Raw genomic sequence first — 13,128 nt, forward strand, 5'->3', positions numbered from 1 at the left:
CATCTCCAAGGACATTCTCTGTCGCTAGAAGTTTGAAAGCAGTACTATTCAAGGAGCAATTCAACGTTACCCTCGCTCACGATTGGTCTTCCTCTCGGTGCAGTAAAGGCCATGTATGTTGGTAGGAACATGACGTGACGGTCGTAGAAGGCTGCCTAGACAGCGCTACTCTATCAATGCCTGTCACATACCACTCAAGTTGACAGCGTCGAATTTCGAACATTTCTCGCACCGAATCTTGGTCTACTGGAGTACTCCAGACGTTGCCTCCGATGGTCAAATTCAGAAATTTGGAAGATATATATCTTTACTCACACCGTGGATAGGATCCGATGCTTGAAACTCTGTCGAGCTGGATAAAACTATTAGACCGGTCTCCGAAGTTCCCCTACCCAATACACTTACTCATCACTACCCGGGAGCGTGCTCTGGCATCACCATCACTTGCGGAGTACTTCCGCAACATCTTGATCTAGGGTATTTATACATCGTGATCGTCCTCTCAGTCTTCTCCGTTGGTTGGAAGCTCGGAGGAGTTGTCGAAAGCAAACGACGACTCTTCCAATGGTGGGGACAGAGTGAAGCGTGAACTTCAAACTGTCGCTGTCAACCCTTCGTGGTATCAACAAACTCTCAAGACTCGTCCCATGACCCAGGGAGGACCCAGGAACCCCGATAATGGAGATTCGCAGCGTTTCATCATCATAGCGAGGAGTGATGATATTCCTCGATCCGTACCTTCGAAAGCTTAGGGACCTGACAACAGGCGCCAAGGTGCGATGGCAATGAGAATTACGAATATCTTCGATACGTTTTTTGAACATTAGCTTAAGACAACCTGCGACCTCATACTTCCGTCCAACGTACCGCAATCCCCAACGATCCCAGCTCCTCGTCACCACCGCAGCCACCATCGCCACCAGCCCATGACGAACACCACCACTTAGAACCATGATGTCCTCTAGCAGCATATCTCGCTCCACCCAATCCCACCCCGACATCACGTCGTATCCCATGCTGCGTTTATGAAGGTAGTCGCCAAAGTCCTTCCATCCCTCCACAACACCATAACTGCATCCCATGGACCATGAGATGAATCCTGTCATTGATTTTATCTCCACCGCTCCTCCCTGCTATGCCTAAGAAGAAAAGAGCACAGGAGGACGCGAGCTTATATAGCCAACAAAGACAAAAAGAGGGTGGAGCGCACGTGACGGGGTCAAGAACCCACGTGCTCGCAAACTATTTCGTAAGCAGGGATGTCGCAGAAAACTGCCAAGAAACCTCTTACCTACCTAAGTAGGCAAAATGCTGGGGAGGGGATGTGAAAGTGTGGAGACCGATGATGAAACATGCCAAGAAGTTTATTACCTAGGTAGGGAAGTAGGGGAGAAGCGCGGAAGGCAGACGATGAAACTTGCCAAGGCAAGTGATAAGAAAGGCGATGATGAGAACTGCCAAGAGATCTATTCAACTGGGCCATTCAGGCTTTCACGGCGCCAAATGAAGTTCCTCGGATGTTAACGAATCATGGAGTTACGGTTAACCATCTCTTCCGCGGGAGATCCATCGGAGGAAAGGTAGAGTCGTCTTCCTTACCTTCCCCTTCGTGGAAATATAGGACGCACACACCAATCACACACACCGCGTCCCCACTTCATCATGAACAAAACCAATGTATTGAGAATGTAACAGCCCGCCCTCTCTCATGTACAAACCCTGCACAAAAGACAGCCACCAAGAGCGTTCACTCAAGAACAAAACCAAAAAAACCAAAAACAAAACGCCTACTCGACAATGAGAATGAGTACTCCCTGTAATCCATTCAACAAACGCCCGAAGAAAAACACCCAACCCGATTCAAATCAATTCATTTCACAGCGTGAGTCATGCCGTCCATCGCCCGAAAGAAGAAAAAGAGAATGGAAGGGCCGAGGCTCCATAAGCTCGATACCGAGACGTGTATAGCATACGTAGGAACACGGTTCGTGACGCGGAAGAAAGCAGGCAATACCCAAGGCGAATGGTCCAGCCGAGCCGGTAAGGAAGCGGTAACATGTACCGAAGTAAGTGAACTGGTAGTACAATATCGCGCTCGTTGGCGCAGGCTATGGACGACGGAGGCGCGGAAAGTCTCGTCGGTGGTGGTGGCGACCGGCAGGACGGGAGGCGGGCCCTGATATAGGAGGCTGCGGCGGTGGTATATTATGGCGTTGAATGTAGGATGCAAGCGCTGTTCCACAGAAGTGCTGGGTAGGTACACGACCAAACCGACGAGCTCGTAAGCAGATATTAAAAGATGGTAAATCGAAACCGCTGCATGAAGACTAATAGAATATGACTCGTAGAATGCGTTCATGAGGGTGCCATCGGGAACTCAGCTTCCGCTTTGAAAGCCGCAAGCTCCTTCATCGAGTTTTGGAGCTCGACGAAGATATCTTGCATGGGACAAGCTTGCTGGAGCAGTGGGCTGGAGCCGAAGGGGCGGACCAGGTGACGGATGGCAAGGGTGGTTGTGCAGGTCTATTACGAAGATTAGTCAAGGGTTGATAAGGAGGGAGAGTCAAGATAGACATACCTCAATTCTCGAAATCTGGTGCTCGACAAAGTTGATCAAGAATCGATCCGTGATCTCGCCACCCCGGTTCTTCATCCTCTCCAGCAGTTGTGTCTCAGGCGGCTTCAGCTGCGTAGATCCGGGGTTCTCGAGAGCACTACACAGCATCTCGAGCCTTAGGCTGACGTTCCAAAGATCCCACACGTGCTCCGTGTCGATGGTAAGCTGGCTGTCTCGCATCTTGGTACCTGCGGCGCCACCCTCGGAAGCATTCTCTGCGGCTTCGGCGCGCTGTTGCTGAACAAGAAGACGGCTGGACAAGGCATGTGGATACATGAGGTAGATGTATTCTGGATTTTCGAGACCCTTCAAGCGCCGTTCTCCCAAGTCTTTGACTTCGAATCCTTGGCTACTGAGGGAGCGTAGTTCACGGCGAACAGCGAGGGTCATCAAGTCTTCGTTAATAGTATCTTCGGAGCCAGTCGAGCCGGTACGATCTGTTTCGATATGCGTTTCTAGAAGACGTTGGATCTCAGCGATGAAGTCTGACGACACGGTGATCTGGCCACCGTCGGCGACAGAAGAGATGCGAGATGTCCTGTTGACCATAGGACCAAAATAGTCCATGCGCTTCGTGACAGGGTCAATTTCGCACACTGGCTGGCCCCAATGGATGCCCATTCGGACAGAAAGACCTCTGAAAATGATGTTGCCATCGGGATCGACCACCTCTTGTCCGTTCACACTAGTCAAGATTTCTTGTGGCCATTGAACGTCTAGAAGCTGGCTCTGAACTGTGAAACACCAAAGCAAAGCCGATGTGACCGTCGGGAAAGCAACCATGAAGGCATCACCTTCAGTCTTGACCTCATAACCGCCAATAATCCGCAGCTGGCGGCGCATGACTTCGTTGTGCATCTTGATCGCAGATCTCATCGAGCTCGGGTAAGTCTCCCAGAGAATAGTCGAGTTCTTAATATCGGTGAAGACCAAGCTGACCTCGTTGGTTGGTGCATCTACCTCCTGATCTAGTCTTGCAAGGCCCGAATCCCCGACTTTGTCCTTTTTGTTCTTAGCTGTCTTCCTTGTCAAGCCATAGGTGTCGTCTGGAGTACCAGACGGTCCCATTGACATGCTGTGAGTTCGGAATCGAGCGCGTTGTCTACTACGTTGCAAATCTCGGACTCCGAGGATCATAACCATGATCTTATTTGTTGCACCAAATGCGATGGCAAGATCGCGGAGTTTTTGCGCTGCGCGCATCAGGTCATCTCGCTCAGAGCGCGCGACATCGACCGCGAATCCGGGCGTGAGATAATCCCAAAGTTCCCGGGAGGCCAGCAGCACCATTTCGTCGTTCTCACTAATCGTGATCCGTGTAATGTGAGGGGCGGCAATAACAGATGGTGACATCTGTACGTAGCCAAAGGCGCGTGAAACCTCCAGGAAGTCGTTCAGCTTTCCTTGACGAGAAACAAAGCCTCCGGCCTCCCTGATCCTGTTCCGCTCACTCGTTTCCGCGGGATCATGTTTGCGAGTGAGGATACGATGACCTCCTTCCGATCGAATTAAAAGTGCCTGCGCGTCACCAATATTTGACACGAAGAGTTCCATCTCTTTGATGTATAGGACTGTGGCAACGCTACCGGAGTTGAGGTCATCATCTCCAAGTTCTGGCATTGATATGGAGCCGCGGTGTGCGATAGGAGAGATTGTCTGGCTCCGAGCTTCCAGCGATGCCGATGCCGCAGTTGCGAGCTCCTTGTTCAACCCCAGGTAGGTGCGTCGCAAAGCATCTACTGCATCCTCTTGAGGGCGTAGCCGATCCAACTCTTCAGCAAATCGGTGCTTGAAGTTGTCGTAGAGGTACTTGGCAATCTTGGATCCTCCATTTGAAAGAGGTTGGCCATCAAAGAGACCAACAATAGTCTCATCGTCGTGGCTTCGAAACCTTGGAATAACCATATCCATCGTCGAAATGTGCTCATTCCGACCAAGGCTATCGGCCATGCCATAGGCCATTGTACCCACAGTTGAGCCAGAGGTCCTTACCCTCCTGTCGTCCGTCTGCTCCGGTACTGAAGGAACCATCATCGTCACATCCATGAGGCCGAGCACCCGCAAATTCAAGAGGGAAGTGAAATCGGTAAGATCTTTGCCTTCCCGCAAGCTTTGACTGCCACCATGGAAATTGCCACTAGGCTTGATCTCTAAGCGCTTGTTGCCTGACATGTTGAGGTATTTGAGATTATGGTTCCAGTTCCAGTTCCAATCATATGGCCAATTAGAAACATTGTACTTTAGCAGATTACTGCCGAGGTCCAGAATAGTAAGTTTAGCGACCTTTCCAAGCTCTGCGGGGAGAACCTGGAATTTGTTTCCGTTGATATGAAGAACTTTGAGCGAACTGACTTCCTCTAGGTCTTCCGCGGGTAAGGAACTCAGATCGTTTCCTGAGAGGTAAAGTTCGGCCAGATGTTGCCATCTTCGAATGGTGCGTGGAGGGATGTCGTATATTGCGTTGTAGGAGAGGTTGACTATTCTCAGCTCCGGAAGCAGAGCGAGTTCGTCAAATACGTCATCCGTAAGTCTGTTATCGGCAAGAAATACATGGCGAAGTGAACCCGCAAACGTGGTTATCATCCTGTTCGAGAGGCTTGAGTCCTTGCGCGACATTCCTGTTGATACAGGCGTAATGGTGCCCTCGGTTGCTCGGGAGGCTACAGATGCTTTCCTTGTTCCAACAGTCCCGAAAGACGAAGCTGAGGCCATTGATCCTTTTCTTGTAGAGCTAGGTGAGGTGCCAAGGTACCCAGCGGAGGCCTGACTGGGACGTCGCGCAGCAAAAGCCTCTAATTTCCCGAGCTCCTCGTAGCTGGGGCTGGTGGTCAATCCGGGGGTTGACGCTGGAGTGGTGCCGTCGAGATGCCCAGGCACGTCACCCGGAGTGAAGGGTAGTGGTGCTCCGGGTTTTGGGAACGCTTCCAAGACGTTGGAAGATACATTCAATGTCTCTAGTCTTCGAGCATGCCAGAGCTCTTGTGGAAGTTTTGCGAGGTTGTTCTCGCGGACGTCGAGATAGCGAAGTTCAGCAAGTCTTCCAACTTCCGCGGGGATTTCGTCAAGGGAATTGCGGGCAATACTGAGGTGTTCAAGTCTGTAAAGTCGACCGATCTGAGTTGATAGAGACGTGAAATGGTTCTTGTCAAGAATGAGCTTGGTCAGTCCGGAGATCTTTTGAAAGAGATCCTCAGGTAGGTGTGACAGTTTCGCGGATGCGAGATTCAGGATTGACAGTGTGGGTACCGGTGCGTTCATACCGAAACGCGTGACAGGATTGTGATTGATATGCAGGACTCGAATCTTTGGGAAAGAGCCTTCGAACGCGGAGATTGAGTTGTGACCGACCATCAAGTACTCCAAGCGCGGTAGTGTCGACATGACGTCGATGCTATCAAGAGCATTAAATCGGACATCAATCTCTCGGAGGCTCGCAAGGTTGCTCAAAGAGGCAGGAAAGCTGCCGGATAGCTTGTTGTTAGTTGCCCAGAGCCTTTCTAAAGAAGTGAGTTGGCCAATCTTTGGCAGGGTGGAGATTGAGTTGAAACTGATATCAAGGTCCACAATGGTCCTGACTTCGCAGAGGAAGTCTGGGAACTCGGTCAGGGAGTTGGATGATAAGTTCAGGCTTCTCAAAGACCGATATTGGCCGAAGTAGCTTGGTAGGCGTGTCAGTTTGTTGTTCGATAGTCGAAGGCCCTGCAATCCCGCCAGCTTATGTAAATCAGCATGCTCGAGCTGTTCTATTCGGTTGTTCGAAATGTCCAGCATAGTGAGCCTGCTTGCTAGACTCAAGCTTGGTGGGAGCCGCCATGCCTCGTTGCTGGTATATTTGATCTCGCGCAAGTTTGTGCACGCTTGAATGAAGTCCTTTGGTACATCAAGGGAGAGATTTCGTGAGAGATTGAGAGAAATGATTTCAGTGGCTTTCTGGTATAGGGTAATCGGGATGGTTACGAGGTTTCGTCCTGCGAGGTCGATGTGGCTGAATTTCGACAATTTGCCAAAACCAGGATCCTTCTCTAGGCTAGAGTATCCGCTCATCTTCGCAGGGACGAAGGTAAATCGGCAGAGGTAGCTGTTATCTTCCCTACCTACTTCTTCGAGTCGATCCGTCTCGCAATACCCAGCCTGTTCTAACAGTCGTTTCTGAATGAATAGCGGTCTCTCTTGGGGATCCAATTGCCGCGCAGAGTCGTGTTTCTTCATGATGATGTGGTAATTGTCAATATCATCCTGGAGGAACGTTCTCCTACCCAAGGTTTGAATCATCTCCGATACAGTCGTATTCAAAGGGAGATTCAAGACCGCAAAGGTGGAATCCACCCGGAAGATTCGCACACAGTAAGCAGGTCCAGCACCTTCATCTTTTGGAAGATCACCATTCTCGTCGAGCTCTCGCAGCCTTCCAATGTTCTCGTCCCCGACACGCCGCACAGCCCACGAATCTGGCGCATCCCATACCCCATTTACGCCTTCCGGTTCCTTCTTTTCCTCGGCGGTGGTATCTTCTGCGGGCCAGCCGGTAAATATTTCAGTCGTGGGTGGAGTCATGGGCGGCTGTTGCAGGTTAATGATGCCTTCCATGTGGTCGAGATCGGTGTCCAGTTTGAAGAGCGCATCGTTTCCGTCCGGATCCGCCCTGGCTTCATTGAGATCTTTCGCGCGCGGCACTTCGGGTTGAGTGGGCGTGCGCTTAGTCTTGAACGGTAACCGGCCATGTTCTTTCTTTGTGCCCTCCTTCCCGTTCCCCAGTCCCTTGTCGCGTTGGGCAAGTTCCACAATTCCTCCTTTTTTCTTGCCACCACTCGGTACATGTGGAAGCTCCGGTCTGGGAAGTTTTGCAGGTTTAGTTGAAGGCGCTTGGAGAGATGTTTGAGACGAGCCCAGGTCTCGCAAAGAGTCTGGACCAAGACGGTCACCCTTCTCTTTCCGTCTGAGCTTATCAAGGATCGAGCGAGGCCCTTTCGTAGTAATTGGCGAGCGTTGAGTGACCGTGTCCCGGCTCATATCGCTGACGGAGCTTGGTGTCGGGCTGGATGAGCGCGGGGCAATGTTGGTCCTCGAGGTTAGGGCAGCGCTGAGCGAGAAGGGGGCTTGATGCTCCGCCCGTCGTACACTTAACGAAGATTCCTCGCGGCTGGTGACCGGTCGTAGAGGGTACGGTTGGCTGATCTCTGCCCTTGGTTCCGAGGGGTTTGAATCATCCTTACTCCTGTTGTGTCGATGGCCAGGAAGCCGTAGCTTGTGAGAGGTCTTGCCAGATTTATTGGACTGCTGCTCGGAGGAGTATCGATCGCTCTCGCCCTGCGAGGGCGAGTCCACCTTCATTTCTTGTTAGTCTCGACACTCAGGCATATGCGAACAACATGCTTCCAGCAAATCACGTACCTTGAAGTCCTGGAACTCCCACGGCGTCACCTCTGATGACGGCAACGGAGTCCTTGGCCGCGAGCTGGTGGGAGAAGTCGGTCTACTATTCACGCTACTGGCAATTGTGTTGTTCACCGAGTTATTCCGATTGCGACTGCGGGACGATTGGGCCTCGTTTCCAACCTGATTACTTGTCGGCAAGCTCGTATCGGACCCCTGGCGAGAGTCCCCGGGAAACTCTTCGCCGAAGAAGCCTCGCAGTTGTTTATGGAATCCCCGTCCGAGGCTCGACTTTGATCCTGAGCTGCTCACAGTGGTTGCACTCGCAACAGACGGCCGCCGATCATCTTGTGGAAAACCCATGGCGTCTTCCTTCCCGCTCCCAGGTCTGAAGCCTGGAGACAACTGTCCAACATCTTCCGAGGAGTCATTATAGAAGCTTCCAAACACACTCGAAGGCATTACAGTTGACCCGTTCGATACGGGTAAGTTCCAGTGGTTTCCGGGAGAGGTTGCGGTCGGAGGGTTTCGAGATATAGCTGGGATGCGACCTCCAGAGGTCTCTAATACGGAGAGGTCCTTGCGGTAGTTACTAAGCTCCGCGAGCTTGGGGTTGTCCCATGGAGCGATTTTCGACTTTGAGTTCTGCGATGGCTTGGGATCGATGGTGCCGGGCGAGATTTCAGGTTCCCTATCACCTCTAGTGCATGTTGTCAGCTAGGTTCAGGTGAAAGAGTGAATGGGTTTGACACTGAGACGACGAGAGGAACACGGCTGGGGCATGGTGAATGCTTGCTCTCCCCCGTTACATCGATTCTCTTGTCCCCAGCAGCAAAGTACACGCCCGGCCTTTATGTCAATGCGCAAAAGGGACAATCAGAGGAAGGTAAAGAGCTCTCTCGAGTTTGCGCGGTAGGCTGCGGGCGAACCACGCAGCTATCCGTCAAACGGGCACAGGCTATACCGGGTGGCCAATGCCACTGGCGCAAAGACAAAGGGAGATGCAGCAACGCAGCAGCGCACGCGCGGGATCACGTACCTGTGATTCTTGGAGTTCTTGGTGGTCTGCACCTTCACGGGAGGGCCTCGAGTCCGGCCGCCCAATGCCTTCACGGTGTCGGTCGATCGCCAGCTATCCGCGCCCGAGCTTTCGGTGGAGCCATGCCTGCCTACATTCTCCTTTCTTGTCATTGTCACGGCACGAAAACGGGTTGGAGGGCGAGCTGCGGACCGAGACCTTGTCTTGGTCTGGCGCACTGGCGCGGTCGAGGTTCGATGAGGTTGGCACGGCGTGCAGGAGTCAGACGGGCTTCATTGGAGCTGGCGCGGTATCATGGGTGCGTTTGTGGACGTAATGGGCGTCGCGTCGGCGGAGCAGAGGGGCAGAGGGGTCGAGGGTTCGGGGTTCGTGATGGGTGGTGAGGGTGTGCAGTAGTGAAGGTTGAAAGAGCCCGAGTCGCCAGATGGGGCCCAGGCGTTTCCACCACCAGCCAAAAGAAGCTGACACGGCTGGCTCGATCACCATGACCCCACGCGACGCTCCGATGCATCGGCGGGACAAAGGAAGCGCGCCACCAGCACGCCTCTCAGCAAATCTACGGCTGCCCCTCTGCCTGTGCTGCTGCTGTGGGATCTGGCATTTTGCGCCGTGTTTCGGGCCACACTCCGAACCATCGCAGAGCACGGGGAGACGCCGTGGGCAAGCCTCATGACGGCCTGTTCTTGCAAGCCACAGGCGATGGCGTATTGACCGCCCCTCCATCGCCGTCACGCAAGCCTCCTGGATGGGCCTGGCGGGCACCATCCGGGCGTTGCACGCTGCCTTTCTGTCGTCCTGGGATGCTACCGCGAGATGCTTCACTGTGATACAGCACCAGAGAATCAGGCTATATACCCGCCATTCAACCCGTTTCGATATAATCTCCCAACTCCATTGATACATGCGACATCCTGAAGCATCTTGATGTGTTTCGGGGGCTGTCCTTCACGATTAACAGGCGGGTCAGGACGAGCCTACATCCGCTCAGATGTTCGCAGTCGTATGAAAGCACTCCAGGCAGTTGTGGCAAACAAGTCAGACTGTTGTTCTAGAACTTCATCCCCAATCAGCACACATGAGCTCGTAGCGCAGTCACTACGAAATTACTTTGACAGGACCCTGGAGAGCAGTCGCTCCCTGAATATGCACCAAGAAACCTGACGCCTCAATCTGATCTTCCTTCCCACGCATAGGTGATACACGGATAAATATATATAGGAAGTACAACGCCCCAAAACGAGGCCACTACTGCCCCTGGCCCCTGTTCAGTGCGCGAAGGAGTTCTAGCTGCTGCTGTGCCGCCCTAAAAGCAGCCTGCGAGTCTTGCTGCGGCTGGGCGTTGACCGCCGGTGGAGCGTAACTTGCGCGCGGGTCCTGAGTCGGCGTGTGACTCTGCTGAGGCTGGCTCGGCATTTGGTTTTGCTGCGCTGCTTGGAAGAGCTGAGCCAACGCTGCCCAGTTAGGCTGGGCAGCAGCCTGCTGCTGTGGTGCTTGCTGCTGAGGCACTTGCCATGGGTTCTGGAAAGAATACGCCGGAGCTGGGACGGAGGCCTGGGGTTGCTGTGGTTGGAAGTGGGGATTCACAAAAGCACCCACTGGGATTGATGCGCTCGGATTAGGAGGGCCCTGAGAGAACTGAGGGTATGGGGCATGTTGTGTAGTCTGCGCAGCAGAGACGGGCAGACTGTTTTGGTTCCAAGCAAATGCCTGCGGGTTAGTGTAGGACGCCGTAGAGTATGAGCTGGTTGGTGGTGCAGAGTACGGCTGAGAGGATCCCGGAGACGATGCCGCCGCTGCTCGTGGTCCACGCGGTGGAGACCTCTGCCTTGCGTTGGGAGGGTGATTCCGTTGCTGCATGGGAGAGCCGGAAGTCCGATTCCTCTCTCGACGGTTCGGTCGTCGATGCTTATCAGCTGGCGAGCGAGACGGGCCGCTCCTGTTTCCACCACTGAAATTGTCGGCAGGACGGTTACGTCCCTGTTGCTGTTGTTGATGCTGCCGTTGACTCTGCGGCTGTTGCTGACGACCTTGCTGATTCTGCTGTTGTTGCTGACGACCCTGCTGATTCTGCTGTGGTTGCGGCCGATTCTGTTGATTCTGCGGCGCATGCGGCGGTTGTTGTTGACGCTGCTGTTGCTGGGGGGGCTGCTGACGCTGTCCTCCAACACCCCTATTGCGTTGTCGATCTCGGCCTCGACCTGGACTACGATGGTCTCCACGACCTCCTCTTCCGTGACCTCCATGTCCACGGTCGCCTCGACCTGCAACGTGTTAGTAAAGAGCCAAAACTAGACAAATACTAGGTCCTCTAGTGCCAGTTCTCTTCAAGTGCTGACCAGATCGTATCCAAGACACCAGATCAATCCGTCCAGAGAACAGTTCGATACATGTCCCAGGCCGTATCAAGCAGGATTTTCAACAGGACCCAGGTTGTTCCTAGGCCACGAGTCGGGTCATGTATGAACAACCCCTCCAGTGGCATTGAAGGGAAACTGACACCAGAGGCTCCGGTAGATGTACCGGGACCATACATACCCCTATTCAGCCGCCCAGGGCCATTTCTACGAACATGGCTCCGGTCCTCGATAGGAGCGCCTGCACCAACAATGTCCTCGAAGTGGTCCGGTCTGGTCAGCGGTTTGTACATGCCCATATCCTCATCTTCATCACTATAGTTCAAGCCGCCGCCCTGATGTTGCTGTGCTGCCATAGGGTTAGCTGGAGGCGAGTCTCTTCGCACAGGTCGGTCGTGTTCAGCTTCAGCTTCACGCCGAGAGTCGGCTCTGGCTAGTTTAGCTCTCTTCAAGCCGCGTTTGTACTCTGCTTCAGCTTCATCATCAGAAAATTCAACGTCGTTTGTCTCTTCATCGTGAACATTGGATGCATCGGTACCCTTGATAGCCTTAAGCGGTTTCGTGAATACGAAGGTTGAGTGTTCGTCCACGTAGAATATCGTGGTGCCCTTCGCAATTCCCATAGTTGCGACATCCGCAGGATCGGGAAATCCAACAGAATATAACGGCGCGTGGACTCTTCCAATTGTGTCGGCAACAACGCCAACTACGCTCCTATCTCCTAAGCAGAGCAGCGACCCCGATTCCAGGACTTGGTATTCCCCACTAATGTTGGCCCTGACGACAATAAGATTGTCGACGATGTTTTCGACATTGCCCAGTTCGGTGATCTTCATGCCCTCTGTGATTGCGATATCTGGCTTCTTGTACTGCTCTTCGGCCTCGTTCTTGGTTCGCAAGACTTCGGCAGTCGCAGGTTCCTCATCAATATCACCCTCCATCAGGATGCGAGCTTGCTCCTCAGGATCCAGGGTTGTGTCCTCAACTTCGCCCTCCTCGTCAGAGCTGCTGTCTGACGAGTCATCGCTCGACGAGTCGGATGAGGAGTCATCGGCGGAGGAGTCGAGTTGCCATTCAGCATTCTCATTGTTTTTGTTGGCTTCCGCAGCCTGACGAAACTCGTCCTCGTTTGTGATCCCTTGTGTGTCTTGTTGCGATGGGGCAACGTGGCGTACTTGCGGTGACAGGGTGGTGGATTGGGCAGTGGTCTCTGCAGAGGAGGCCAGTTCGCCAGACTCTGGGGACTTGGGCTCGGTCTTGGAAGGACTGGGCTTTGGCGATGTGCCAGCTGCATGGCTCACAGACGGCGGGATGGGAGCAGTCTGGGGTGAATCCGAGTCCAACTCTTGTAATAGGCCCGTCATGTAGTCGGCATGCTGGGGGTCATCAGGAGCTGTCTCCTGGGTGATGCCGTTGGCCTGCGGCAGCTCGGGCAGGCCTGGGACCTGCTGGACGGCAGAGGCCAGCAGGCCGAGTCCTGGCAGCGCAAGATTTGTAGCAGAGGTGAAGAGCTCTGAAGAAGGCAGGCTGGTGGCAGATGTTGGACCCTCATCAAGGGCTCTTAGTGGTGAAGAGGGCTTGACTGGCGTTTCGCCATACAGATCTTCGTCGTCTGTGTCGTCGACAGGAGTGACGGGCCGCTCAAAGGGCTCACGGGTCGGGCCATCGAAACGCGCCCTCTTCGCGGGTGGCTGGGCCAGCGCATCAGCGTCGTGCATGTACGAGCTATCCGCCATGCTTAGGAT

The 13,128-nt window shown here is 53.5% G+C and overlaps 3 protein-coding genes across 3 annotated transcripts; all 3 read right to left on the reverse strand.

Annotated features, from left to right (window-relative positions):
* Window positions 1-316: 316 nt before the first annotated feature.
* On the reverse strand, window positions 317-1,312 carry BDZ99DRAFT_211675 (uncharacterized protein). Its single transcript, XM_033713351.1, has one exon. The coding sequence runs from the start codon at window positions 1,104-1,106 to the stop codon at window positions 441-443; it is 666 nt and encodes a 221-aa protein (XP_033568913.1). The 5' UTR covers window positions 1,107-1,312; the 3' UTR covers window positions 317-440.
* Window positions 1,313-2,355: 1,043 nt separating this feature from the next.
* On the reverse strand, window positions 2,356-9,181 carry BDZ99DRAFT_483250 (PP2C-domain-containing protein; the record flags this gene model as incomplete). The annotated part of the gene is made up of 4 exons (XM_033722563.1): window positions 2,356-2,523; window positions 2,579-7,942; window positions 8,009-8,690; window positions 9,030-9,181. The coding sequence occupies 4 exons, from the start codon at window positions 9,179-9,181 to the stop codon at window positions 2,356-2,358; spliced, it is 6,366 nt and encodes a 2,121-aa protein (XP_033568914.1).
* A 683-nt stretch (window positions 9,182-9,864) lies between these two features.
* BDZ99DRAFT_455417 (NAF1-domain-containing protein) lies at window positions 9,865-12,478 on the reverse strand. Its single transcript, XM_033718440.1, has 2 exons — window positions 11,565-12,478; window positions 9,865-11,290 (listed from the first exon to the last, which is right to left on the reverse strand). Exons 1-2 carry the CDS (start codon window positions 12,322-12,324, stop codon window positions 10,275-10,277), a joined length of 1,776 nt encoding a protein of 591 aa, XP_033568915.1. The 5' UTR covers window positions 12,325-12,478; the 3' UTR covers window positions 9,865-10,274.
* Window positions 12,479-13,128: the final 650 nt, after the last annotated feature.

This window comes from Mytilinidion resinicola (assembly GCF_010093595.1).
Source record: "Mytilinidion resinicola strain CBS 304.34 unplaced genomic scaffold BDZ99scaffold_35, whole genome shotgun sequence".
Classification (NCBI taxonomy): Eukaryota; Fungi; Ascomycota; class Dothideomycetes; order Mytilinidiales; family Mytilinidiaceae; genus Mytilinidion; species Mytilinidion resinicola.

Coding starts and splice junctions, on each gene's coding strand:
- BDZ99DRAFT_455417 (XM_033718440.1), bottom strand. CDS start 12,324: ATGGAGGGTGATATTGATGAGGAACCTGCGACTGCCGAAGTCTTGCGA. Junction 11,291..11,564: donor CCCTGGGCGGCTGAATAGGG/GTATGTATGGTC, acceptor AACACGTTGCAG/GTCGAGGCGACCGTGGACAT.
- BDZ99DRAFT_211675 (XM_033713351.1), bottom strand. CDS start 1,106: ATGACAGGATTCATCTCATGGTCCATGGGATGCAGTTATGGTGTTGTG.